Consider the following 27890-nt stretch of genomic DNA (forward strand, 5'->3'; position numbering starts at 1 on the left):
AAGTTGAAAACAACTTGAATTTTCAGTATATGGAGTACTGACAGAAATTCTGTTATAAATGATGTTAAACAACACACACTCATCCCTGTTACATATGTATATATGACACTTTTCGTAAAAAAAGTGTCTCTTACACACAGTCCTATTGTTAAACTACATTTTTAAGATACAAAATATAAATGGAGGTATATTTGCACCATCTGGCAAAATGTGTTGACTACTATTAGGATGAATGCATTTATTTTGTCATACAAATGAATATACTATTTCTGATTAGCTGAGATGATGTGTGCATATGGCAATATAAGTCAAAAGAAGTGCTTTTTATTTTCTACTCCGATTTTAAAAATATGTCTGTGCTCTGTCATTTCCCAACTTTACCTGAGTGATATGAAAATACATAAATTTAAGGATAATCCAAAAGCATTATGACTAATTCTTTTCACATTTCTTTCTCCATAATTGCTGTCAAACATAATAAGAAAAACAGAGAGGGGAGAGGTCAGTGGAGGTTTTCAGTATATCTCAATCATAGTCTAATTTAAAAAGTGACTTCTGCGACACCCTCTTTTAAGGTTTACCTTATTTATTCCTAACCTCAAGGACAGGACTCAGTCAAAAACTACACTTTGGCTGGGCTTGCATGATAGTTTATATAAAATTGAGTATGGCCTTCATTCTTTAATTCCACCAAACAAGCCCATACCCACCTCAAACCAAATCTTATAAACAAAAGAAATGAGTATGAAAGCATCAGGTGGTATGATTCTCAATAAATATTACGGTATCATTAATCTGGTGACACATTACCAAAGGTAGAATTTGGGTTATTCTCAACCGTCTACAGTCATGAAAAGATAAATTTAAGCTGCCCCATAACAAATTTCAGAACACCATTTTAACGAAACCACCAATCTTACAGTCAAAGTGTTTGCAAAAACATAGGGTAGATGCAGTATCGGGTGCTCCAGTTGCCTTCTCCGTTAGAAACACCTTGAGTTCAAATGATCTGTTTTACATGTTATGCTTCCTTTTCACCAACCTCACCAGCTAATTATTTCCTAGATCTACATTTAAGAATGATGTCACATTTCCCTTTCCAGTTGTTTCTATCCTATTAGTATTCTTTTATCTGTTACAAATGATTTTTTCCTGTATTTTGTAATATTTTTTTTTAGGATCTTTTTTGCCATTTTACCCCAATAATCCCTTTTAAAATAATGGATTTTGATCTCAACGGATTTTTTCTTGCCATATTTAAAATGACTCTAGGGTTTCCAAATTCCAGTAGCTTAATAACTTAAAAACTCATTCAGAAACTCCTACAGCTGCTCTTACATCAATGAGCCAGAAATTAATAAACAAGATGGACACACACCTATTCCCACTAAGAGATGAGTCCAAAATGAAGGTGTGACTCATGAAGAATTCACGTTTTATTAAGACCAATTGCTTTGGCCACAATATTAGACATGCTTTAAAAAAATGATGCCACAGGCTTCATGGACCCCTGATAATAGGAGTTTGTCTTCTACTCTCTTCCCATCTAAGGAACCAGTCTCAAACACAGAAGGAAACTAGGAAGGAAAGATGTGCTACAACCCTAGACACCTTTTCCTTTTGTTGCAGAAAGAAAGGCTCCTCAACCCAAAGAGGAGAATGAAGGTAGGCATGGGACACATGTACTCCACAACTTCTGAAGTCCTGGGTCAAAAAGAAGAGGGGGGGATTGTTAATAAACCTGGAGTACTAACAAAAAAAAAAAAAAAAAAGCAGCATAAAACAAAACACTGATGAAGAAAAAGCTTTTTATACTTCATCAGCATAATATTTATAACTAAAGTTGATAAATTCCTCCATAGTGTACTAGACTAAATCATCACATGAAAACATAAGGTACTTTGTAAACTTTAAAGAATGATACAAGTCTAAGGTATGCCATGTATACTCATGTCTAAATACACTACATTTTGTTGTATTAACGTTCTTGTTAATACATTACTATTTAGGATAGTCATTCTACATAGCTATGATTGACAAGATGAAAAGTAGCCTTTAAGTGTAGTGAATTTATAAATACAAAATACACCTTCCATGATACGCGTTTCCAACTTTTTTTAAAAACGCATGATGTTTTTACAATTTATAGAAAACATTATCCTTTAGAAATCATACTTGCTATAATTTATTTTTATCTTTTTTATTTTTATTTTATTTTTTATTTTTATTTTTATTTTTATCTAAATACTGACATAAAGTGAATGATAAGAATGTTATTTGGCAAAAGTATTTCTAGCCCTATCTCTATGGAAAGAGCTTCAATTAAGGTCAAGATTACTGACCTATTATTTCTCTGCCCTAGCTGCTTGCACAAAGCCAATAAATATAGCTAAGAATATCATATGTTAAAGCTGACATAACATACAGAGCTCAATTACATCTAATTTTTGAGGACTGCTTGAAACAACTTAGCTTATATATCTTAAGGTAAATCCTGTAAGGATTAAGGGCCTCTTTTTTTAAATAAGATTTTTCTTACCTTCTATATGTCGAAATACTACTTCCCACTTACAGCCATTTAATTGTTAAATGTGGTCACAGGTGCTGTGATCAAAAGCTCTAGAGTTCCTTTATCCACACATTCTCACATGTAGAAAATAAATAAGACTTCCTAAAGCTGTCTTTTGATGCAGTTCTTCTATTTCATAACTGAAACATCAGACCAAAGAATATAGTTTTCATTTACTTTTGTTTTTGTAACTTTTATTTTCAGAAAGTCCAATAAATGATATCCTGGCTTTAGTGGGACAGATATACCTAGATACTTGGACTTAAAAATGAAATGTGGGAATTCTTGTAAAATAGTATGTACAATAATGTAATGATAAGACTTCCTAATTCTTAAACAGATCCTAATCTTCATTATGACTGCTATTAGTGGTTCGGCTGTAGACTTACAAAATCGACAGAAGCTAAAATTCTCTTTGCCACCAAAATTACAAATGTTAAAAAGTTCAAATATGCACATCAAAGCTGCAGTAAAATTCTCAATTTCTATTTTTACATGCCATGATCCAGACTGTACCTAACAAAACACGGTACGTTTATATTGGAAAATGGGGTCCCATTTATTTGTAAGAAAAAGCTGGATCTCAGCATTCACCAGAGCAAAATTCAATGGCAACCTGCACATAGGCCTCAATTTCATTTCTTGCTAAAAACAAAATAGAGTTTACATAAAAATAGATATAACCCAGGTTACCATATACATTGGTATATGACCAGTATTTACATTAAAAACATTGCATTGCATAAGTCAAGGAATAAAATACCATCATGCATTTCATTTTTACGGTGAAAAATGCAATTACAGAACTAAGTTTGCTTACCATGATTGTCCCAATATTTACTAAAGGAATAATACCCAAAGGTTTCTTGTTTACATGTCTCCTTCCACACTTAGTCATTAATCTAAGTGTCACGTAGATTACACAACTTCAGCAACAAGAAACTTCTGAATATGCTATTATGATAGCATACTAAACTAAAGATATGGATACATAACCATATTGAAAGGTTTGATGAAAATGTATGAAATCCCAATAATTATAGTCCTTCAAATGTAAAAAACTATTTGGATCATTTTAAAGGAGCACTGAAGTCCTTTCAAAGTTTAATGTCACTCTTCAGACAAGTACAGATATAACACACTTCTAGAAAGGAACATTCTTTATCATTCTGCACAAATTAAAATACAGTGCATTAATCAAAAAAAAACATTATATAATTGTTACATTAGATGAAGTTTTTGCCATTTCTTCAGGAGAATGACTCTTTATTACTTCTTTGATGAACTGTTCAAGGGCAGTGAAGTAACCCTGGCATTGCCATGTATCATTATGAGTTCCATCAGGAAAAATGGCTAATCTCTTAGTCCGAGATGGGGAAAGTTCATAAAGTTGCTTCATCATTACTGGTGGGATTAATTGGTCAGAGAGTCCAGAGATGAAAAGAGAAGGCATTCTGCACTGAGAGATTTTTCTGTAGGACAAAAATTTATTTTTGTAGCACCATAAAGGAAGGTAACGCATTGGAAAGAATGAAAATAAAGTGCTGGCCATATGCGGTATGCTTAAAAATGTGTTCTCCACCATAATGGCTGAAATCCTATGTGAATTTTCAGAGGCCAAATGAATAGCTACTGCCCCTCCCAAGGAACGGCCGAAAAGAAAAATTTTTGTTTTGTCAAGGTCAGGTCTGGTCATCACGTAGTCTAGCACAGCCTCAGAATCTAGGTAGAGTCCTTCTTCACTTGCTTCTCCTTCACTTTTTCCATATCCTCGATAATCAACAAGCAAAAGATTAACTTTGAGGTTAACCAACATAAGCAATGCATTCGGTAACCTGTGACCTATGTTGCCTGCATTCCCATGAAAATAAATTATAGTTGGGGAATAGGGCGAATTGTCTCCAGTGTATCTTATCAAAATAAGATTTAGACGCACTCCATCTTTGGTTCTGATGAAAATGTTTTCATGTGGAATACCAGTCGGCATGGGAACATAAAGGCGTGAAGAAGATGGCTGTTCTGGGAAATAAAGCAATACATCCTGGAATTTATAGAGAATACCTGCTATTGATATGAATATTAACAAAAGTAAGATAATGCCTCCATACAGATGGAAAGTCACTATTAAAGGTAAAAGAGAAATACGGCAGAGAGCCCAAGACCATGAAGCCAAAGCTATTAGCCATCTTTCAACAAAGTTCCACAGCATCCAGGACTTTTCCATTGTGGCTCTCCGTAAGCGTCCTGAAGAGAGACAGAGATAGGGAGAATCAGTAATTCAACATATATCTATTATTTTAAAAGTTAGATCCATGATGTAATAAATCATGGTACTAGGTGAATCCTTGGAAACCTACATCAATCCATCCACAAAATCGATTGTTCTAATTTTCTTCATTCCTTCAGTTCTCAAGGTCTCCTTTCTCCCTCCACTGCTGTATATATGAAACACAAATATTCATCAAACTATATTCATTTTCTTAAAAACAATGCAGGTACTTTCATTCATGTATTCTCCTTGATTTGACAGAAAAATAAGTTGATGCCATGTTCCCAATTTTTTATATGAGGGAACAAACACTCTGGAGCATAAGTGGATTGGCTGTGTCCCAGCTTTGCAGACAGAAGAGCCTGGAGACCAAGCAGCACGCTTCTAATGCTCCTGGTGCACCCACTGGTCAGCTAGGTAAGGTGAGGGCAACTTTTTAATTTGAGGTAAAACTGACATATGCCATATTAATTTCAGGTGTACAACATAATGATTCAATATCTGTATATACTGCAAAATGATCACAATAAATCTAGTTAACATCCATCTCTATACATAGTTACAAAATCTTTTTCTTGTGATGAGAACTTTTAAGATCTACGCTTAGCAACTTTCAAACATGCAATACAGTATTAACTTGTCACCATGCTGTACATAACATCCTCATGACTTATTTTACAACAGTTAAGTTTATACCTTTTGACCCAATTCTTTTATTTTGCTCACTACCCCCAGCTTCTGGCAACAACCAATATGTTCTCTCTATCTATGAGTATGGGGTTGTTTTGTTTGTTTTCAGAATCTACACATAAGTGAGATCATATAGTATTTGTCCTTCTCTGACTTACTTTACTTAGTATAATGCCCTCAAGATCTATCCATGTTGTTATATATGGCAAAATGTCCTCCTTTTTAATGGATGAATAATACTCCATTGTGTGTGTGTACGCACAGACACATCCCACATTTTCTTTATTCATTCATCCATCAATGAACACCTAGGTTGTCTCTGTATCCTGGCTATAGTAAATAATGCTACAGTAAACATGGTGGTGCATATATCTTTTTGAGTTAGTGCTAAATTTCATGACTTTAATCCATTTTGAGTTAATTTTTCTGTATGATGTAAAACAGTAGTCCAGTTTCATTCTTCCACATGTGGCTACCCAGTTTACCCAATATCATTTATTGAAGAAACTGTCCATTCCTCATTGTATATTCTTGGCTCCTTTGTCATAAATTAACATATTATGTGTGGGTTTATTTCTGGGCTCTCTATCCTGTTCCACTGATCTGTGTTTGTTTTTATGCCAATACCATACTGTTCTGATTACTATAGCTTTGTAATATAGTTTGAAATCAGGAAGCATGATGTTTCCACCTTTGTTTTCCTTTCTCAAGAATACTTTGACTATTCAGGGTCTTTTGTAGTTCCATACATATTTTAGGATTATTTGTTTTATTTCTGAGATAAATGCCACTGGAATTTTGATAGGGATTGTACTGAATCTGTAGACTGCTTTGGGCAGTATGAACAATATTAATTCTTCCAATCCATGAGTACCAAATACCTTTCCACTTTCTTGTGTATCCTTCAATTTCTTTCATTAATGTCTTATAGTGTTCAGTGTTCAATTCTTTTACCTCCTTGGTTAAATTTATTCCTTGGTATTTTATTCTTTCTTTAAATTGAAATATAGTTGACTTACAATGTTTTGGGTGTACAGCAAAGTGATTCAGTTATATATAGATACATACACACACACACACACACACATATATAACTTTTTCAGATTCTTTTCCATTCTTTTCCATAATGTCATTACAAGATATTGAATGTATCTTGGGCTACATAGGAGGTCCTTGTTTATCTAACAGTGTATACCTGTTAATCCCAAATTCCCAATTTATCTCCCTCTCCTTCCCCTTTGGTAACCATAAGTTTGCCTTCTATATCTGTGAGTCTATTTCTGTTTTGTAAATAAACTCATTTGTATAATTTTTTTATATTCCACATATAAGTGACACCATACAGTGTCTTTCTCTGTCTGACTTACTTCAATTAACATGATAATCTCTAGGTCCATTCATGTTGCTACAAATGGCATTATGTCATTCATTTTGGGGGCTGAGTAATATTCCAGTGTGTGTGTGTGTGTGTGTGTGTGTGTGTGTGTGTGTGTGCGTGTGTGTGTGTGTGTGCGTGTGTGTATGCCACATCTTCTTTATCCATTCATCTGTTGTTGTATATTTAGGCTGCTTCCACGTCTTGGCTATTGTAAATAGTGCTGCTATGAACACTGGGGTGCATCCACCTTTTTGAATTACAGTTTTCGTCTTTTCTGGATATATGCCCAGGAATGAGACTGCTCGATCATAGAGTTATTCTATATTTAGTTTTTAAGGAACCTCCATCCTGTTCTCCATAATGGTTGCACCAATTTACATTCTCATCAACAGTTTAGGAGAGCTTCCTTTTCTCCACAACCTCTTCAGTATTTATTATTTGTAGACTTTTTGATGATGGCCATTTTGATTGATCAGTGTGAGGTGGTATCTCATTGTAGTTTTGATTTGCATTTCTCTAATAATTAGTGATGCTGAGCATCTTTTCATGTGCCACTGGCCACCTGTATGTCTTCTTTGGAGAAATGTCTATTTAGGTCTTCTGCCCATTTTTGGATTGGGTTGAGAGTTTTTGGGGTTTTTTTGATATTGAGCAGTATAAACTGTTTGTATATTTTGGAAATTAAGGCCTTGTTGGTCTCATGGTTTGCAAATATTTTCTCCCAGTCCATAGGCTGTCTTTTCGTTTTGTTTATGATTTACTTTGTTGTGCAAAAGCTTTTAAGTCTAATTAAGTCCCGTTTGTCTATTTTTGCTTTTGTTTCCATTTCTCTAGGAGATGGACCCAAAACAACTTTACTGAGCTAGGTAGGTTGAGGGCAAATTTTATTAAAGAGGTAGTTAACAGATTCTAACCTATCAAGACCAATCCAATAGAATTTATTGTCAATTTTCTTTTTCACATTATAGAAAAAAATTATAATTAAACTAAAATATAAAATATGTTCCCTTCTATTTGGAGGTTCTCACAGCTAAATTTAAAAAATAATTTAAATGGAACACTAGTTTCTAATATTGTATTATTTTTAAGAAAAAGTCTAATCATTCGTCTTTCATATCTGATTAAAAAGAAACTTTAGATAGTTAATACTGTGAAATATGCTCAATCTTTTATAGAGCCCTCACTGCAATTTCATACCAGCGGGTCAACAAAGATTGCTACAGTATACTGATAAGGCCATAAACACTTGGGGGATAAGTGTGAAACAAAGACACAGAAATTCTGTTTCAGAACCAGAGATAAATGAAGAAAACGACTTACTGGAGAAAAATCTTTTTAAAGTTTGCTAGAAACTATAACTGATGTAAAGAAAATACAAAAGAAAAGCTTTCAGAAGTCATTGTTTTTGTTATCAAATAAAGTTTATGTGTGTTGTCTTAAAAAGGCACAAGAGGTGAGATGTTACAATTTTGCTTATGTAGTACTCATTTACTTATATATTTACCATTTTTAAAAATTACATTCTTTTACTCACTAACAAAACTACCATAAAGAAGTTATTCTTAAATTTAATAAATAATTGTTAATGACTTATCTTTATAAAATTTTACTGTATGTCATAAGCTAATAAATGTGGCATTTTAGTTCATCAAATTAGATTTAAACACTGAAAACCAAGTTAAATTATACTGGCTACAAAGATGAGTTAGACAATTTAATAGATTCGATTTTTCATTATAATCTCACCAAAAATATTTTACTATTCCGCTAAACATGGACCTTCGAATCTGAATTTGCGTTCAAATAACTCTCTTTGAACATAAACCAACAGTGTAGCATTTTTCTGAAGTTTCTCTAAAATCAACACTGCCACCCAGTTGCAGCAAGTTTTATTACAATAAGCACTATGTTAAGCCAGAGAAAAGCAGGTATGTGAGGTAAAACAAAAATCCAAGCTTAACAACTAGAGAAGCAATACCTGAGCATTAGGTGTCAGACCTGGATAAGAACCAGATTGAAAGAGGCTACACTACAGCAGCCAAATAAGCCAATTACACTGAATACTGAATAACTGTTCCAGGTCAATAATCAATGCTGTTTACAATCTCTGACCACTATTCATCAACAGCTTAAATTATACAGGGCTCCTCTATAATCCTTCACTGTAGTGGATAAGTCTGAACAACACATCTGAGCACTTAAATTTTTCATCTAATGCTTACTTAATTTTATTTCTTTAAGAGAATGATTTTCATTCGTACCCGGAAGTTATATTAGGAAAATCTGAAAACAGACTGGCATTTACTTTATACATCAAAATAAAATAATTTTTGTATAATGATTAGGATTAACAAGGTTTGGGATATAACATACAAATATACTAAGGCACTGTGTCATTTGGAAAATAAGATACCATTTAAGATATTTCTTTAGGGAAAAAATGTACTTTTTTTCATAGTCAAGCCAATCGTTTATGGCAGAAGTATCAGAGAGATGAGTAACTCAAATATCACTTATTTGGTGATATAGTAGAAAAAAAAAACACTAAAATTCCATCACCCTTAAAGTCTGCTCTACCATATATTTGTTAAATAATCCTGGGTTTATCAGTTATTTCCAGTTTGAATTTCCTTTTCAGTAGAATGAGAATTCTAAAAATGCCTATTTATAAAGGTGGTCAGCATTATCAAATAAAATTAATAAAAAAGCATTTACAAATGCTACAGATATATTAACTTCATTTGCTTTTGTGACTAGTATTTCTGGCTGTACTACTACATTCTTAACCATGTTCTGCTTGAATTAACATCAAAATTAGAACTTACCAAGCACCTATAAGGAAAAAATATATAGGAATTTGATAAGGGCATGGCAAAGCACTCCTACAACCTGGATAATCAGGAGTGAATTGACTCAAGTTTTCACATCAAAGTTCTTATAAAAAACTAGTACAACACTAAATAAAACATAAACCTCATAATACATGGACAGGGCATATTTTGAAATTCAAACCACCTATATAGATTAAACTATATAAAGTTTTCGATTTTCAAACTTTGAAAAAATATCTTTTTTAAAAAAGTAGCCTCTTTTTTTTTTTTGCTGCCTCCAAAACAAGACTTCACTCACAGAAAAGGCTCAGTAAGCAGCTATTATCATCACTACCATGACTGTCATCATTACCATCATCTTTGTTTTTACATCATCTTATTTCATTCTGTCCTTGGGAACTGCAACTAGATGTTTAAAGATAAATTTGCTTTTTTAAACACACAGTTGCTTGCATATATTTATCATCATTCATAGGAAATTATGGCAAAACATCTATTTTTTAAAGGTCTTTCTATAATGTACACAGTAAATCTAACCTCATATAATGAGAAATGCCTGAGAACATGAGAAATGCTAGCATCACATGACAGTCAAATCTTTTGTTGAGAAATTTCCTGAAAACAAGTTTCTGAGCTCTTCCCCAGAAATCACAAGCTCTGTACAGAGATCAGCCTTTTGGTCTCTCGCACTGGGCTCTTCCTTCTCCTCTTTCTTCCAGAGGATGGGAACAGGACAGGATCCATGATCAGTGAGAGCTTCTGAAATAAGTTCTGCTCAAGCATCTCACTGTTGATCCAACCAGCTCTCCCATTTGTAACTACAGAAATATTTAAGGGCATTTTAACCCCGGAATAGGGAATTGTTGATGCGCTAGCTCTCAATATCCAGAGACCTGCTGCCTGGCTGAGATGACATATTTCGAAGTGAAGTGAGGCTGGGACAGAAGTATGGTCTCCCTGTGATCATGGTTAGTGAATAACAGCAGCCGTCTTCCTGGGCTCCTCTGTCAGGAACCACAGTCCCCAGCATACCTCATGCTCTGGCGGCATCTCTGAGGGCTATAACAATGTCTGAGCAATTTTCATTAATTTTCAGCTGACTCATTTTTCCAATTTAAGTCATTTAATCCTCACAACTTAAGGAAGCATGTAATGTTATTTCCCTTTTACAGATGAAAAAAAAAAAACAGGTAGAGAGGTGAAGCAACTTGCTAACATTTACAAGGCTGATTAATGCTAGAGACAAGACGAGAAATCAAGCCTTTTTGACCCAAAGCTCTTAATCTCTGATTTCAAAGCATCTAACTATTTCTGAGTCTCTTAGAATCTCATTATGTTCATGGTATGGATGCTTCTTAAATCACTGGTAATTTCCTATAACAGCTGCTTTGTCTTCAGAATCTTTTCAACATACAATATTGAATTTAAATTTGTAAGGCCAGGAACTGTGTTCTTCTTTTTCACTACTGTATCCCTACGGGTAGTACACCACTTTATATATATTCAAAACTAAAATGTTTTTTTTAAATGAACAATCCAGTAATGTATCTGAATTATTAGATTTCTAAGAAAACACAACAGCATTCTGAGCGTCAGACATATATATTTAAGACTGGACACCAGAAAAATGGCATATCTGAGTCCATTATTGGTTAGGAACAATAGGGATTTAACCTTGCAGTTTTCCACAAAGCATTCCTGAAAAGCTGCCTTAATTAAATGACTTTGTGATAAACAAAGGTAATCTTGCAATGGATTGTTAAACTGTGGAAGTCAATAAAAGTCAATTCATTTTGAGGAATATCAAATGGATGTCAATTTTAAGGACAGGTTAATAAAAACTGTTCTAGAGTGTGTGTCTCTTCTCTATAATACATTACGGCATATTGGCGGTTTAGAAAGAGACCTCCATGCACGAACTGCCTTATTTTTCCTATAACCCAATTAGCCAATAATTTCTGCTCCTCCTTCTGTATCACACCTCCATGCTCTTAATGGAACTGGATCTATCAAACAATACAGGAAGGATTTTTTTGGATAAATCTGCTGAAACTATCAACAAAGTACAATTACTAGAGCCATCTGCTGAGATGTAAAAACAACTTCACATAAACCCAGATGCTATGATGATCAATAAAAATGAACATTGCCTCCGGTACAGTCCACTGCACAGATCCTAGAGCTAACAGTAAGTTTTCCACTTATTTTGTCAAAAAATTAGTTTGAATAAAGGGTTAACAAAACCTTTTCTCGGACTTCCCTGGTGGCGCAGTGGTTAAGAATCCACCTGTCACTGCAGGGGACACGGGTTCGAGCCCTGGTCTGGGAAGATCCCACATGCCGCGGAGCGGCTGGGCCCGTGAGCCATGGCCGCTGAGCCTGCGCGTCCAGAGCCTGTGCTCCGCAACGGGAGAGGCCACAACAGTGAGAGGCCCGCATACCGCAAAAAAAAAAAAAAAAGTACATCCTATGAGGAAAATTTATGAAATGTGTTGCCAGAAGAGATGGCTTATTTGCCAGGTTCTTTTGCATGCTGCAATGCACCTGCTGATAACATCTTAGTATCATAAACAATAAAGAGAAATTTGAGTTTAATGTACTCCAAGTGAAATCAATGTTTACACTAATTAAAAAGGCTGTTTACAGGGAAAGAACATTAGACCTGTAGAGCATAGAAGCTCGGTCAACCAATATCCTTCATCTGCCATTCTTCTTCTACATTATTACTCTGTTTCTAATCTTATGCCTACGTCTTAAATAAGTACCTGACTTATTCTCATTTCTCAATTCTACCTTTGCCAAGTTATCACACCAGCTCTCACATATCAAATGTCTCTAAAGCCCATCTATCTATGGCTTTGACCACCCCAGTAACTGCTAACTACTCGCTAGTAGAGGATCTGATGCATGAGCTCTTGTGATGATCTCTCATAAAAAGCAAACCTCACTTACTAATAAATCCAATGGACTTTTCCCAATCCACACTGCAACACCGTACCCCTAAGTAGCACCAAACCTGGAATCTTCCTCAGCTTCCAGTATAATCAAATCCCTGTGTTTCTCGCTCTGACCCATCCCTAAATGTTGGCATTTTCCAAGGCCCTGTGTATTTACCTTTCTTTCCCTCAGGGATTTCATTCTTTCTCATGGCTCCAACCATCATACTTGTTTATGAATTATTCCCATTCTCCATGTCTACTCCATCGATAATCTCAATTTATCTGTTCCTTGAGTACCTGATGCTTCGTTAACAACACAGATTTACCCAAAACTAAACAAATCCTCCTCATCTGATGTTTTACATGCTTTATGTTAATTATGAACAAAAAAGCATGATGTGTAAACAAATATATTTTTTAAAAAACAATTGATTCTAGGGCTACATATAAAATAACATGCAAAGTAAATTTAACTATGTTACAATATCAATAATAGGTACATTATTATAACATGCACAGGTCTTATATCCGAATGAAAAAATATCAACCTTAAAAACAATTTTTGTGCTTTTTATTTAGATGAAGTGGTTAGAGGTGCCATCTGATATTAGTGAGCACTTCTCAAGAAATAATCTATTAAAAACATGACTAGGGGCTTCCCTGGTGGCACAGTGGTTGAGAGTCCGCCTGCCGATGCAGGGGACACGGGTTCGTGCCCCGGTCCGGGAAGATCCCACATGCCGCTCCACGGCTGGGCCCGTGAGCCATGGCCGCTAAGCCTGCGCGTCCGGAGCCTGTGCTCCGCAACGGGAGAGGCCACAACGGTGAGAGGCCCGCGTACCGCAAAAAAAAAAAAAAAAAAAAGACTAATTTTTATTGTAATGTATAGACAAAGTAAATCTAATTATGATTGTTTTCTTTTTAAAAGAATGGTTCTGAAATAGTAGTAGTATCTTTTTATACTCTATAAGTACTTTGAGCAAATGAATACAAAGAAATCTGATGGTGCTCATCTTGAGAATTTTATAGTCATTAACTTGTTTTGTTCACCTTTATTGCTCCATATGCTTCCTATCTTTAAATATCAGCCCATATAAGTATACAGTAACCCATTTAAGGCTAAAAATATAAACAATTTATAGCTGTGAAGCTGTCAGAACCACCATGTTGGTTACGGTGTGAGCTGAGTGACCAGTCAACTGAGTGAGTAATGAACATGTGCGTCTGACCTCCTTTAATCAACTTATGTGCTCCCTCATATATGTACTTGGAGGATCGCAAATGGTTCCATTTCTAAGGAAAAATATTTAAATAACTGTTCAATAAGCTGAGGCTTAAAAAAAAAGAGAGATCAATACCAAACGTATGCTCACCTTCAATCATATGAGTCCTCAGAACACAACTACACGTCCCCCAAGGGAGTTCTCAAACCCAGCCCAGACCGCAAAATGGTCCCAGGGTTGGTTTCCCAGCCTCATCAGATTCCATTGCATCTTATCATACTATTTCAAGATTAAAGACAACGCCACCAATACTTGCAGACACCTGCTATCTGAATCATAGTGCTCAGACACTATAGACTATTTAAAATTTATAAATATGCAGTCCTATTCTTAAGTAGCTCATGATCTACTCAGTAGTCCTTGGTCTACTCAGGGATCATGGGCATATGTAACTGTATATGTCTAACATAAATTTAATTATAGAGGGGCCAAGGAAAATTAGAGAAAGATCACACTGTCCTTACACAGAGCAAAAGAAAAAGAAAACCTTAACTATGTGTCCTTCACAACATAATTTTAGTAATCTCTGGATTTCATTATGCTTGAATACTTAAAGAAACCATGGGGAAATTTTTGCCAATTTTTTAAAAACAGGACAAAGTACAACTCTAGGGTTAAGAATTTCTCTTACTTTCCATCAAACAGTTGTCTATGCCACTTATTCATTTAGCAATATTTTATCCAAAAATTTAAAATAAATAAAGATTAACAACTTAGATATATCAAGAACTAAAGCTCAAACTATGGGAATGGATACATTTAATTATGACTGCCCCAATAATACTAGCAGAGTAAACTGAACAAATATGTTACTCTTTCAATCGCAGATAAAATTATACTTTAATGAAGGCTGGAACTGTCTCGCAAAAAAAAAAAGTAAATGCTAATTATTCTCATTATTTTTTAAATGCAGAAGTTTATATCGTATTGCACAGTATATATTCATTTACTGATTCTGCCAACAGTAAAAGGTCTTTGAAAACTACAAAAGATGTTTTACCTATACATGAATTAAATATGACTTCCCCCAAAAACAATCTGACTAAAGAGTAACCAATTATAAATACAATTTTAAGAAGTCATAAACGTACTATTGTTTTAAAGGCCTTTATATCCATCTCGATTGATAATTTTAGGAACATCTTGTTTAAAAATAAAAACTGCTCGTACATTAAAGAAACATACCGACAAGTGACAAAACCATGTGCAGGTTCAAGGGAAGACTAAAAAGTGGAAAGCAAATTCATGTGTCACGCCTAACGTCTGCATCACAAGGGCAGAATGGTATCCTCTGGGGGAATTCACAGCTTCCAATCACATTTCAAGTAACAGAGAAAGCAGATTCAGCCCTCCTGCATCAATGGATCTCCTTTTCTGCTAAGCACTGGAAAGTTAAGAAACCATGCCAGCTGCACAGCTGAAATGAAAACACAAACAGCCACTATCAAGTGTGCTGGAGACACCACAGGATGAATTATCTAGTTCCCTAATGGTTACCCACGTGTCATCAATAATGAAAAAGTGTGTATTAATAGTCCTATGGGACAAATCAACAGTAACTGCCTATGGAGATGCTGGATTTAAACTGGGATTTCAATTGGCTTGAGCGGACATCTGGAACATTATACCAGGCAGCAACTTAGTAGCATTTTTGTGCTTTCCCTTTCGCCTGAAGCACAGAAGACTTCGTAAATCTAGTCAACTCTGAGAGAACAAAGATAACAGATTCTTGTCACTGTGGAAGTCAATCACAATTTATTCTGAGATTATAAATATCAAAGAAAGAAAAGGGTTAAAAAAATAGATCCACAAGGCTAAAAATGCAAACAGTGATGTAAGAATTAAAACTGATAATGAAATTCAGGACGTTTCCAACTTACGACGGGACAGTGTTCTAAATACTATTAACTAAATGGGTGAAACTTGGAATTTATTTTCTTATAAAATCAGTGTTACAGAAGAAGTAAGATTCTCAGGCTAGCTCATAAATGCACACAGTTCACACCCTGGATATACTACAGCTTTGCAATTCTAGTACAATATACTGCTGTAGGAGTTGAGACTTATACGAAACAGCAACGTAAAATGTAATAATTTATTATGCAGTCTATCACTTGAGGGGGAAAAAATCTTAAATAGAAAAACTAGAACCCTTTTTTTTTTTTTTAGGTCTGTTCTCAAAAGAGTATATAAGGGCCTCAAACATTCCTGAGGTGACTAACCGATAATTAGAAAGATTTTAGAATCTCTGAGTAACAACCGAGTTCTAAATTAAAGAAAAACAGAGAAAGAAAAGTAGATTTTCCTGAGGTAAGCGACCAGAGAGAAGAGATCCCAGAAAAAGGTTAGGTTGGATTGCTTCCTGTACCCACTTCTAAAGTCACAATGTTGACCGAGGACAACTTGGTTAGTAAATGCTCTCGTTCAGGCCTGAGGTGTGGCTGAGAAGCCAGGAGGCTTGCCAAGGTCCGTATGTACAGATATTCATAAGCTGGCTCACTTTCATCATTCCAAAGGACCTATCAATGGCAAGCAGCGTCGTGCTGTGGGAACGAGGGTGTTTTCAGGCTCTGTACGTTGACAGCTGGGTGGCTTTTGCCAACTCACTTAAGCTTTCTAAATATATGTCTCCTGGTGTGTAAAAAGGGGGTCAAACACGTAATTGAAACACGGCCGCGATCAACTGTAACACAGTATGTTAGTACACGCAGCTACTTGTACAAGACAAAAGTTAAAGCATTTTATTATCTACTAGAGCAGAGTAAGTACAACTAGAAGGTCTGCTAGACCTGGATGAAATAATGGTAGGACTCACTGGAGATTACCTGAGTAGGTGCACACAGGAAGGAATTAGGGCGCTGCCTTATTTTTTCCTGTCAAAACCCAGCTCAGGTAGCAGCTCCTTCAGAAAGCCTTCCCTGGTCCTCTACTCCCTACTGCCAACCATTTCACATCCTGTAGTTTGTACAAATTCATGTGGTGGCACTCACTGCCGTAGTGTAATTCATCTGCTTTACAGAGACTGTGAGTTCCTTGATGACAGTGACATCATCTTATGCAAATCCGTATTTTCAGTCGACAGAGCAATGCCTGGCACACAGTAAGTCTCTATTAACACCTACTGAATTGAGCAGTCTAGGACGTAAGCAGGACAATTATGACATACCACTAGATGGTCAACCACGAGTTCTTAGCTCGTGGAATAAAACTTAACCTCTCAGCAAAAGATACAAGATTAACCCACGCTTGCGCACAAGTTCTTAACGCGTGCCGAAAGATACCAGGAGAGGATCCATGAAAAGCCAAGCATCAAAACTTAAAGCCCACATCTTCTTGTGCCTTTCTATGCAGTAAGTGTAACATGGTGAACCTAAGTCAAAGAGCTATCGAATAAAAGACTTTGTTTGGGGTTCTGATACCTTGGGCAATAAGTCTCGTAATGCATTTTGCAGAAAACACATGTTGACAAGACTCTACAGCAAAACTGACTTAATTCTATGGGGTGCTCCCGCCCCGTTTCATAAACACCCCAAAGTTCCTGCCATGGAATTCGCAGGTCTAAACCTGTTCTTGACCTGAGTGGGCCAGGACTACTCCATGTCTCACACCTGGCAGCTGGGATTTTCGCTGCACTTTTCCTGTGTGCGGGGGAGGGCTGGGCTGGGGATGGATGGTGTCCACGCGCCGGTTTGTACACGTTACTGGAAACAGCGGATTCTAAGACACCTTCTAGGACAGCGTCCCGGCGCCGCACTGGACGGCGGTCGGGAATCGGCGCGCCTCGGTTCCCGCAGCGGCGTCTGTTTGGGCTTCTCCCCCCTCGGCCGGCGAGGCTGCGGAGAGGGCTCCGTCCGGTCCCGCACGGCCCTGGGCGCGCAGCCCCGCGCTCCCGGGAGGCCCCCGCCGGCCGCCCCCCGCGGCCCCGGGACACGGCGGCCCCGCGGCCCGCACCGCACTTACTTAGACCTGCTCGCAGGCTGCGCAGTCGGCCGCGGACTCGGAACCCGGCGCCGCGGAGAAGCGTCCCCCCGCGCCGCTTCCGTCGCTCCTCATCGTCCTCCTCCAGCCGAGGGGCCGCCGCCGTCGCCACAGTGTAGCCCGGAGCTCCTGCGGCGCCGCTCTCGGCTCCTCCACTTCCGGCCCACGCTCTGTGTAGCCGGCAAATACTCCCGCCGGCTCCCACATCACCTGCTCTCGCCTTCCTCCCGGGAGTGGGAAGCGGGCCCGCCCTCCCGGGCATGCGCAGAGACCGCGGCCGGAGGAGTTTCCCCACCCGCGACGGCGGCCCGGACGGACAAGATACCGCGGGAACGGGCCGCCGGCACGCGCATGCTCGCGATGGGCCGGATACCCAGCGGCGGGTTGTACGGTAGCCTCTGTTCCCTCCGATCACCCGGAGGCCTCTCGCCCCGCCTCCGAGGCCTCCGGGGTGAGAGCTCGGAGCCTGCCGGATCTGCCTGTAGGACGCATGTCTTCCCGAAGAAGCGGTGTGTGCCCCAGTCGGTTGTTAAGGATATAGGAGTGAGTTCCGGCACTTAAATCGCTTCCTTAACTTCGTTTCTCTTTTTGTCTTCTCCCAACCCAGACCGCTCCTACCTTTGTCAGAGTGGACCGTCACGGGCGGATGCATGGTTTATGAGGCCCGAAACTTGTACCATTTAGACGGCCCTTATAAAGAAAAAGAATGGAACATTACCTTACTTTTGAAAATTTTACAGAAGCACAAGACCATGAAGACATTGCTAGGGCCCCTCCCAGGGCCTTGGAAGTGACCATACAAATGGGCCCCTGAAGCTGGAGCGTCATTACCTTCACTGATAACCGCCTTGCGCACCAAATTGTACTCAATTGTTTGTTTATCGATGTCTAACCCCACCCCCGTCATTCCCTATTCTCTGTACCCTGTATTATATATACAGAGGATATGTAACAATGTTTTTTAAAGCTTGGAATCTGCTACCAAATTGAGAGCTCCAGGTCAGAGAGGCTCTTGATAATAATTCCTATTTTTATCAGAAATTGTTATCAGGTGGTGTATCATCTGATAAGCACCACCCACCATGGTAGACCGACCACTTACACAAATAAACTAATAATCAAAGCAACTCTAGACGATAGTCAATGAAAAACTCGATTCTCTGTGAACCAAGCATCAGAAGGCTAAAATAACATGGTAACTTGGAGATGGGGATTTGAAACAACTTGGAGTTTGTCTGGTTTCCTTGTTCCCCTCTTATATCACTAATACAAAGTGCAATCTCCGACATTATACAAGCTCAGTAGATGTTGAACAGGGTACAGAAATGTACACAAATGCCTTCGCAAAAGATGGGCACGTGGAGGGTCCTCTAACTTAACACTGTTGGGTGCTCCTCCGAAGTGAATTGATAAATTAAGTTGACTAGTAGGTGGAAAAATTACCCATAAAACAGTACCATGTGACTTTACGACTCAAGTGATTTTAGAAAAGTAGTCAGATAACATAGCTGATGTGACATATAGTTGTTGTTGAGCTAGAAGGAGCCCTAAGTGTAGCTTTACTACAAATTAGTACTGTGGATTAAATGTGTGTCAGTTTGTAAAAAGAGGCTTTTGTACATTAGACAACTCCTAAGGGCACTTAAAAGCTCCAAAATGTATTCTCAGAGCCTGTTGTAGCAAAATTTCACTTTCATTTTAAAGCAATAATATTTTATGCTAAAATGAAGTAATTCTAAAAGTTGTCTCCTCCTACAGTTTATGAATAATTTCTCAATTCTCCATGGTGGAAGAGGACAAACCATAGCAAGATACTGGTAGAAAGCCACAGCTCCTGGAAAGCCACACAAAAGGATTCGGGTTGTTTTCATTTCTCAATCCTCTGTATGTAGCACAATTTACAATATCATAGTAGGTGCTCAGGAGAGATTTGTGGAACAGTTTTATTTTGAATCCTTGAATAGAAATTAGGAGTCCATTGTTGATTTCTGAGTATGCAACTGTTTGTATTATGAATTATGTATTATTGTGAATTATGTATTATTTCTGTGTTAGGAGACAAGAGCTGACATCACAGTTGCACCATCATGAAAAACAAATAGGAAAGAACTGCCTTAGACAATTTTGCAAAAGCATATTTTTCCACCTAAATGAAACCGCAGACGATTTGGGAGGGAAGATGCCCTCCTCTCCCCCGGGTGCTTTCACAACCACGGAAATGAGTGATGGTACCACTCTTTACACATAGGGAGCAGAACTCTGACAGGCTGTCACTTGCTAAGAGTAGCCTAAGCAGAGAGGCTCAGGCTCAAAGTCCCAGTAAGGAGCCAGTGGACAAAGTATTTGGGGGTCTCCCTCAGCGACGAAATCCACTCTCGTGGGCCAACCGTTTGCAAAGAGCACCTGCTGCTGAGGCCAACCGGAAATGCGTTGGTAACCACACTGTAAACCCCGTTCCCTCTGGGCCTCTGCAGCCCAGTAAGGTGGGCGGTCCTCCCAGTGCCTCCGGAAAGGTACGGCGCCTGCGCACATCATCTCCCTGACGTCACAGCCTCTGGGCCCGCAGGTGGCGACGGCGCTCGCGCACATCGGCAGCGTGAAGTGAGGGCCGCTCCGTCCGCAGGAAGCGATTGCGCCTGCGCAGGGAGCAGCTGGCGGAACCGGCCCTCGGGGCTCCCGCTTCCGGTTTGGCGGCGGCGGCGGCGGCGGCTTCAGGCCCGGTTGGCGGTTTGTGTGACGGCCCGGGAGGGGCCTCGGATTCCACGGAGGATCCAGAGGTGGAGTCTGGGCAGGCGGAGGCTGGGTAGGTGTGGCCGAACAGGAGGGGGCCGTGTAGCGTCTTCTTAGTCCAGGAAATGCTACAGTCTTAAGAGTTCAGGTTTCTTCTTCGTCCTTCGGTTCATCCTCATCGGGTCCCCGGGTGAGGGGCACCGACACCCTGGCGACCCGCGGCGTTAGAAGCCCGGTCCCCGGTTCGGGCTCTTGCTCTGGACCCCCCCCCCTCCTGGGACGTGGGGCGAGGGGACTGTAGTGTCCCCCGCCTTTGACGCTCAGGAGCCGTGTTGGCTGCTTGAATGGCCTGATTCCGGCGCCCGCCCCGCCAGCCGGAGACCCCTGGACTCAGAGGTAACGGTTTGCCCAGGGCCAGGGCTCCCCCGGCATCCGCTGATGAGGGTAGTGTGGACCGTCCAGTGATTTTGCGGAGAGGGAATATGCTTGTTTCTCTTCTTACACCTTGTCTTTCACTAACTTCCTGCCTCCCACAGCTTTCTGGCTTTTTCTCACCACTAATTTCTTTCTCCTGAGGTTCTCCCAGAATATCACAAAGTGCTGTGGAAGGTGGGCTCCTGTCAACCCTTCTGTCTTGTCGAGGGTTGCACGAAGGAAACTTCACCTGTGCCATTCCTTTCTCTCCAGTAGAAGAGCATTGAATCATCTCCCATATTCACCGAATAAAACCTTGCTAGTGTGTCTTGTTGTATATAGGCAGCAGCTGAATAAATGATGAGTCATTATTGCACCAATTATTTGTATATATATTCTCTTGAAAGCTTTGCTTATCCTTGTCAAAATGAATCGTCCCCCTCTCTTCTTACCAGCTTAGTATTTTGTAATATTCATGTGTTCAGTGTCTTTTGGGTCAACAAGCATTATAGTACTAAAATCGATTAGGGGCTTCCTAAATGCCAGGTGCAGTGTTAAGCATCTTATGTGAGTTGTCAGGCATCATCCTAATTTCTACATAGTTATCAACCCCACTTAACACTTAAGGAAACTGAAACTCAGAGAAATTAAGTAGCTGCCCCATATCACACAGCTATGAAGTGTTAGACTCCACATTTAAACTCAGATTTATTGGACTCCAGAGCCTGAGCCCTACCCACAAACTTCTTTGTATTGCTTTTTCACAAATCAAAAGCATCAGCCAAAGTCCTCAGAATCCAGAAAATAAAATGAAAAGAGTATGTAAAAAGCAGTGGAAATGGTAATATTTGACTCTTTTGTACTATTTTAATAAGTAAAAATATTTGAAGTCTATTCATTTTATGCTAATTTTGGAATCCTTGTTATCTATGGAGCAGTTTTACGATGCATACATATTTACATCATTACGTGGATTTCAACATTAGTATAAAGTAATTTGAGCCTTTGCCTGAGACTTGTTCAGGGAAACTTGGACTTTGAGACTGTAATAGAATCTACAGATAAATCAGAAACCCTATACCAATCTTGAACATTCGAAGAAGTATTTCTTAACATACTTCGTTTGGTATATATTATATATGAATTGTAAGCAGGGCATTATATACTGTAATGTGCTGGGTTGAGGGAGCATGTTTTGAGAGATGAGAGAGTGAACAGACCTAACCAGGTGGTGCAGTCAGTTATTCAAATGAGACACAGCAAGAGGAAGCAGTTCCTGTATTCAGAGATAAAAGACTCAGGATTGTGGTCTCTCCTGGGTTTATCTCGGCCTAATGGACTCTGTAGAAATTGGATTTCCTTTGTCAGGAATTAGACTGAGAGGTGAGGTTTTTTGCCCCATAGGCCCCCAAATGGATTTTGTTAACCTTCCCCAGAGTAGTCATAGCTGCTGGGTGTTTTTAACCAAACTACCCCATCACTCGTGTGTATGTGTGTGTGTGTGTGTGTGTGTGTGTGTGTGTGTGTGTGTGAGAGAGAGATCAGCTCCTGGCCTTCCCTAGTGTGCTTTTCCAGGAACTCAACTGTAGGTTTCAGTAATTCATTCAACAAACCAACCTACTATGCGCCAGGAGCTAGTGGCACAGATTACAACATGATTTCTAACCTCCAGAGACTGACAGTTTAGTTAACGTGGTGTTGTAGTTAACCATGTGATTTCTCCTGCTAGATAGTGTAGCCCTCGTGCTGATAATACTGTGTGATTCTCTTTTGTTTGCTGGGGCCGGGAATTTCATGGACTCTGCACCACAAGAGACCTCCCCACTCCCCAGAAGCTGCTCTGACTCCCTGCCCTCTGGGCTACATGCGGATATGCCAGGAGGTATCTGAAACCACAAGATAAAACATGGCTTAAATTCCTAGAGTACACATTTTACTTGAATCTTTTTTTGGAAAAGTTAGTATATTTTAGTGTTCCATAGTTTAAACCATATTAGTTCTGATATTTTATAGATTCTAATAGAACTTGCATGATTATTTAAAACTTCAAAGAAATTTTATGCTTGTGGTGACCACTTTTATGCTTGTGGTGACCACTTTAGTCCAGGGTCTAGGGTCTAGAATAAGGCCCCCATTATTTCCTCTCTGACTTTTAGGAGATATTTCAGTGAGAAGCTCTGTCTCATGACATTTTACTTTTGCTATATTTTTGTTAAAGCACTTATCATTTTATAGTTGTTCCCATTACATCTCTTTTTCATTGCAAAATGTACTCCTGAGGCAGAAACATACTGTATTTGCCCATAGCACAATGCATGTCCCATATATAGTCAGCAAGTGGTTTGGGGATTACTGGCATGGGATTATCAGCCAAAAAAGTGCACTAATGAATTTAAATTTATAAAACTGTAAGTAACTATGATAATAGAGTTAAGAGATAGGTAAAGCGGGGGCTTCCCTGGTGGCACAGTGGTTGAGAGTCCACCTGCCGATGCAGTGGACACGGGTTCGTGCCCCGGTCCGGGAAGATCCCACATGCCGCAGAGCGGCTGGGCCCGTGAGCCATGGCTGCTGAGCCTGCGCGTCCAGAGCCTGTGCTCCACAACGGAGAGGCCACAACAGTGAGAGGCCCATGTACTGCAAAAAAAAAAAAAAGAAAAAAAGAGATAGGTAAAGTGAGAATTTCATGGGGAGGATATTTTGATTTGGGTTTTGAATGCTAGAGTGATTTGTCATAGCAGTGAAGAAGTGACAGTAAACATAGTCATAGGCTTTGTCTGGAAGAAGAGGGTACTCATTTGGGGGAAAGGACCCTATCTACGTAGAAGTTCAGTTCAGCCAAATTTCAATTCAGTGAGCTAGCAATTTGTTAAAAACATGATTTTAGGAAGGTTTTTTTTTTTACATATAATGGGTAAACAACAAGGTCCTACTGTATAGCACAGAGAACTATCTTCTCTATCCTGTGATAAACCATAATGGAAAAGAATATGAAAAAGAATGTAGATATATGTATAACTGAATCACTTTGCAGCAGAAATTAACACAATATTGTAAATCAACTATACTTCAGTAAAAAATAAAACAATAAAATGGGGAAATTGTTTGTAAATTGAAAAAAAAAAACATTTGTTTCTGGTGCTGTGTGGTGGTGGTCTGAAAGAAAAAGAGGAGAAATATAAGAAAAGACCTCAGGAGCCCAGAAGTGAAATGGGTTTGAAACAAAATAGTTGATTATCATTCAATGTAGAGGTTGAAAAGAGGCATCATTTGTAACATTGGTCTGTTTTCATTTAACAAACATTATTAAACATTTGTTATGAACCAGGCACTTTCTGTAAGGTCTTTACATTAAAATTTAGTTGAATTTTATCCTTTACAGTTATTCTCTTTTTGCTTTATCAGATAAACCAGAAGATTCACTGTCGCTTCCATGGCTGCCTCACAAACTTCACAGACTGTTGCATCTCACGTTCCTTTTGCAGATTTATGTTCAACTTTAGAACGAATACAGAAAAGTAAAGGACGTGCAGAAAAAATCAGACACTTCAAAGAATTTTTAGATTCTTGGAGAAAGTTTCATGATGCCCTTCATAAGAACCAAAAAGATGTCACAGATTCTTTTTATCCAGCCATGAGACTTATTCTTCCTCAGCTGGAAAGAGAGAGAATGGCCTATGGCATCAAAGAAACTATGCTTGCTAAGCTTTATATTGAATTGCTTAACTTACCTCGAGAAGGAAAAGATGCCCCCAAACTTCTAAACTACAGAACACCTACCGGAACTCGTGGAGATGCTGGAGACTTTGCGATGATTGCATACTTTGTGTTGAAACCCAGATGTTTACAGAAGGGAAGTTTAACCATACAGCAAGTAAATGACCTTTTAGACTCCATTGCCAACAATAATTCTGCCCAAAGGAAGGACCTAGTAAAGAAGAGTCTTCTTCAGCTTATAACTCAGAGTTCAGCACTTGAACAAAAGTGGCTGATACGGATGATTTTAAAGGACTTGAAGCTTGGTTTTACTCAGCAAACTGTATTTGCTGTCTTTCATAATGATGCTGCTGAGTTGCATAATGTCACCACAGATCTGGAAAAGGTCTGTAGGCAACTGCATGATCCTTCAGTTGGACTTAGTGACATTTCTATCACTTTATTCTCTGCATTTAAACCCATGCTGGCCTCTATAGCAGATATCGAGCGAATTGAGAAGGACATGAAACACCAGAGTTTCTACATCGAAACCAAGCTGGACGGTGAGCGTATGCAGATGCACAAGGATGGGGACGTGTATCGGTACTTCTCCCGCAATGGATATAACTATGAGGATCAGTTTGGCTCTTCCCCACAGGAAGGTTCCCTTACACCGTTCATCCATAATGCATTCAAAACAGATGTTCAAAACTGTATCCTCGATGGTGAGATGATGGCCTACAACCCTAATACACAAACTTTTATGCAAAAGGGGAGTAAGTTTGATATTAAAAGAATGGTAGAAGATTCTGATCTGCACACTTGTTACTGTGTTTTTGATGTATTGATGGTTAATGATAAAAAGCTAGGACAGGAGACACTGAGAAAGAGGTATGAAATTCTTAATAGTGTTTTTACACCAATACCAGGTAGAATAGAAATAGTGCAAAAAACACAAGCTCATACTAAGAAAGAAGTAATTGATGCTTTGAATGAAGCAATAGATAAAAGAGAAGAGGGGATCATGATAAAACATCCTCTGTCCATTTACAAGCCAGATAAAAGAGGTGAAGGGTGGTTAAAAATTAAACCAGAGTATGTAAATGGGCTGATGGATGAACTGGACATCTTAATCGTCGGGGGCTACTGGGGGAAAGGTTCCCGGGGTGGAATGATGTCTCATTTTTTGTGTGCGGTGTCAGAGAAACCCCCTCCTGGTGAAAAACCATCAGTGTTTCATACTCTCTGTCGCATTGGCTCAGGTTACACCATGAAAGAACTGTATGACCTGGGTTTGAAGTTGGCCCAACACTGGAAGCCTTTTCATAGGAAAGCTCCACCAAGTTGCATTTTATGTGGAACAGAGAAGCCAGAGGTCTACATCGAACCTTGGAATTCGGTCATTGTTCAGGTTAAGGCCGCAGAGATTGTCCCCAGTGGTATGTATAAAACTGGCTGCACGTTGCGTTTTCCACGAATTGAGAACATAAGAGAAAACAAAGAATGGCACGAATGTACATCTCTGGAGGACTTAGAACAACTTCGAGGGAAAGCCTCTGGAAAGCTTGCGTCTAAACACCTTTATGTGGGTGACGATGATGAACCACAAGAAAAAAAGCGGAAAGCTGCCCCAAAGATGAAGAAAGTTATTGGAATTATTGAGCACCTAAAAGCACCCAACCTTTCTAACATAAACAAAGTTTCTAATATATTTGAAGATGTGGAGTTTTGTGTCATGAGTGGAACCAAGAGCCATCCAAAGCCCGATCTGGAGAACAGAATCGCAGAATTTGGTGGTTACGTAGTCCAAAATCCAGGCCCAGACACATACTGTGTGATCGCAGGGTGTGAGAACATTCGAGTGAAAAACATCATCTCTTCTGATAAACACGATGTTGTCAAGCCCGAGTGGCTGTTAGAGTGTTTAGAGACCAAAAGCTGTGTGCCGTGGCAGCCTCGCTTCATGATTCACATGTGCCCGTCAACAAAACAGCACTTTGCTCGGGAATACGACTGCTACGGGGATAGTTACTTTGTCGATACAGATTGGAACCAACTGAAGGAAGTGTTCTCGGGAATTAAAAATGCTGGTGAACAGACTCCTAGGGAAATGGATCCTGTGATTGCCGATTTGGAACACCGGTATTCCTGGGACAACACTCCTCTTAGCATGTTTCGACACCACACCGTTTTTTTGGACTTGTATACTGTTATTAATGACTTAAGTACTAAAATCGAGGGGGCAAGATTAGCTGTCACAGCCCTGGAGCTTCAATTTCATGGAGCAAAAGTAGTTTCATGCTTAGCTGAGGGAGTGTCTCATGTCATCATTGGGGAGGATCAGAGTCGGGTTGCAGACTTTAAAGCTTTTCGAAGAACTCTTAAGAGAAAGTTTAAAATCCTACAAGAACGTTGGGTAACTGAATCAATAGACAAGAGGGAATTACAGGAGGAAAATCAATATTTGCTTTGAAGCTAGCTTTCCTAGTGAGGGAAGGCCTCTGATCTGGCTGACTCATTAAACCACATTTTATTTTAATCTCTTAAAATCTGTGCTTAAACAGTATTATTAGATATAGAAACACAGTAATCGTAACTTTTGATATAGAAAAGACACCCAATGGCCCAATGTCAAGAAAGAAAATTTTTTAACAGTGTAGTATTTGATTATTTTTATAACCAAGATGAAATAAAGTGTTTAACGTTAACAGTCTCCTTATAGAAATCTAGAATTTTGACTCAGATATTAATAAAATAGATTTAGAAGCTTTTAGAGTCATTAAAAACAGTGACCTAACAGGATTTTCTGAAGTCAAATAAAAATTTTAATAATAGTTTTTGTCTAATAAAAGCATTGCAAGAAAAAAATCAGAATTGTTACAATTGGACTTGTAAATATATGTCTTATTAAGTTGAAGGCTAAAATCCCTCTTTTAAATGTGAAATGTGAACAAATTTATTTTTTAAGGTTAAGTCAAGCTCATGAATACATACCTTGTTAATGATGTCATTAGCTAAATCAGGGGAAGTTGAATGAGGTTTAATGGTCTAAAAACTTAAAGTTGGATCAGTTTGATTTTTAAAATCTCTTGCAAATTTAAAAGTACTTGGCC

General features: G+C 38.8%; 2 protein-coding genes across 2 annotated transcripts; one reads left to right on the top strand and one right to left on the bottom strand.

Annotated features, from left to right (window-relative positions):
* Positions 1-3107: 3107 nt before the first annotated feature.
* Positions 3108-18152, bottom strand: ABHD13 (abhydrolase domain containing 13). Its single transcript, XM_029210443.1, has 2 exons — positions 17920-18152; positions 3108-4813 (listed from the first exon to the last, which is right to left on the bottom strand). The coding sequence occupies exon 2, from the start codon at positions 4791-4793 to the stop codon at positions 3780-3782; it is 1014 nt and encodes a 337-aa protein (XP_029066276.1). The 5' UTR covers positions 4794-4813; positions 17920-18152; the 3' UTR covers positions 3108-3779.
* A 6310-nt stretch (positions 18153-24462) lies between these two features.
* On the top strand, positions 24463-27632 carry LIG4 (DNA ligase 4). The gene has a single exon (XM_029209775.1). It carries the CDS (start codon positions 24515-24517, stop codon positions 27248-27250), a length of 2736 nt encoding a protein of 911 aa, XP_029065608.1. The 5' UTR covers positions 24463-24514; the 3' UTR covers positions 27251-27632.
* The last annotated feature ends 258 nt before the right edge of the window (positions 27633-27890 follow it).

Source organism: Monodon monoceros, unplaced genomic scaffold (assembly GCF_005190385.1).
Source record: "Monodon monoceros isolate NGI ecotype Baffin Bay Population unplaced genomic scaffold, NGI_Narwhal_1 Super_Scaffold_8, whole genome shotgun sequence".
NCBI lineage: Eukaryota > Metazoa > Chordata > Mammalia > Artiodactyla > Monodontidae > Monodon > Monodon monoceros.

Coding starts and splice junctions, on each gene's coding strand:
- LIG4 (XM_029209775.1), top strand. CDS start 24,515: ATGGCTGCCTCACAAACTTCACAGACTGTTGCATCTCACGTTCCTTTT.
- ABHD13 (XM_029210443.1), bottom strand. CDS start 4,793: ATGGAAAAGTCCTGGATGCTGTGGAACTTTGTTGAAAGATGGCTAATA.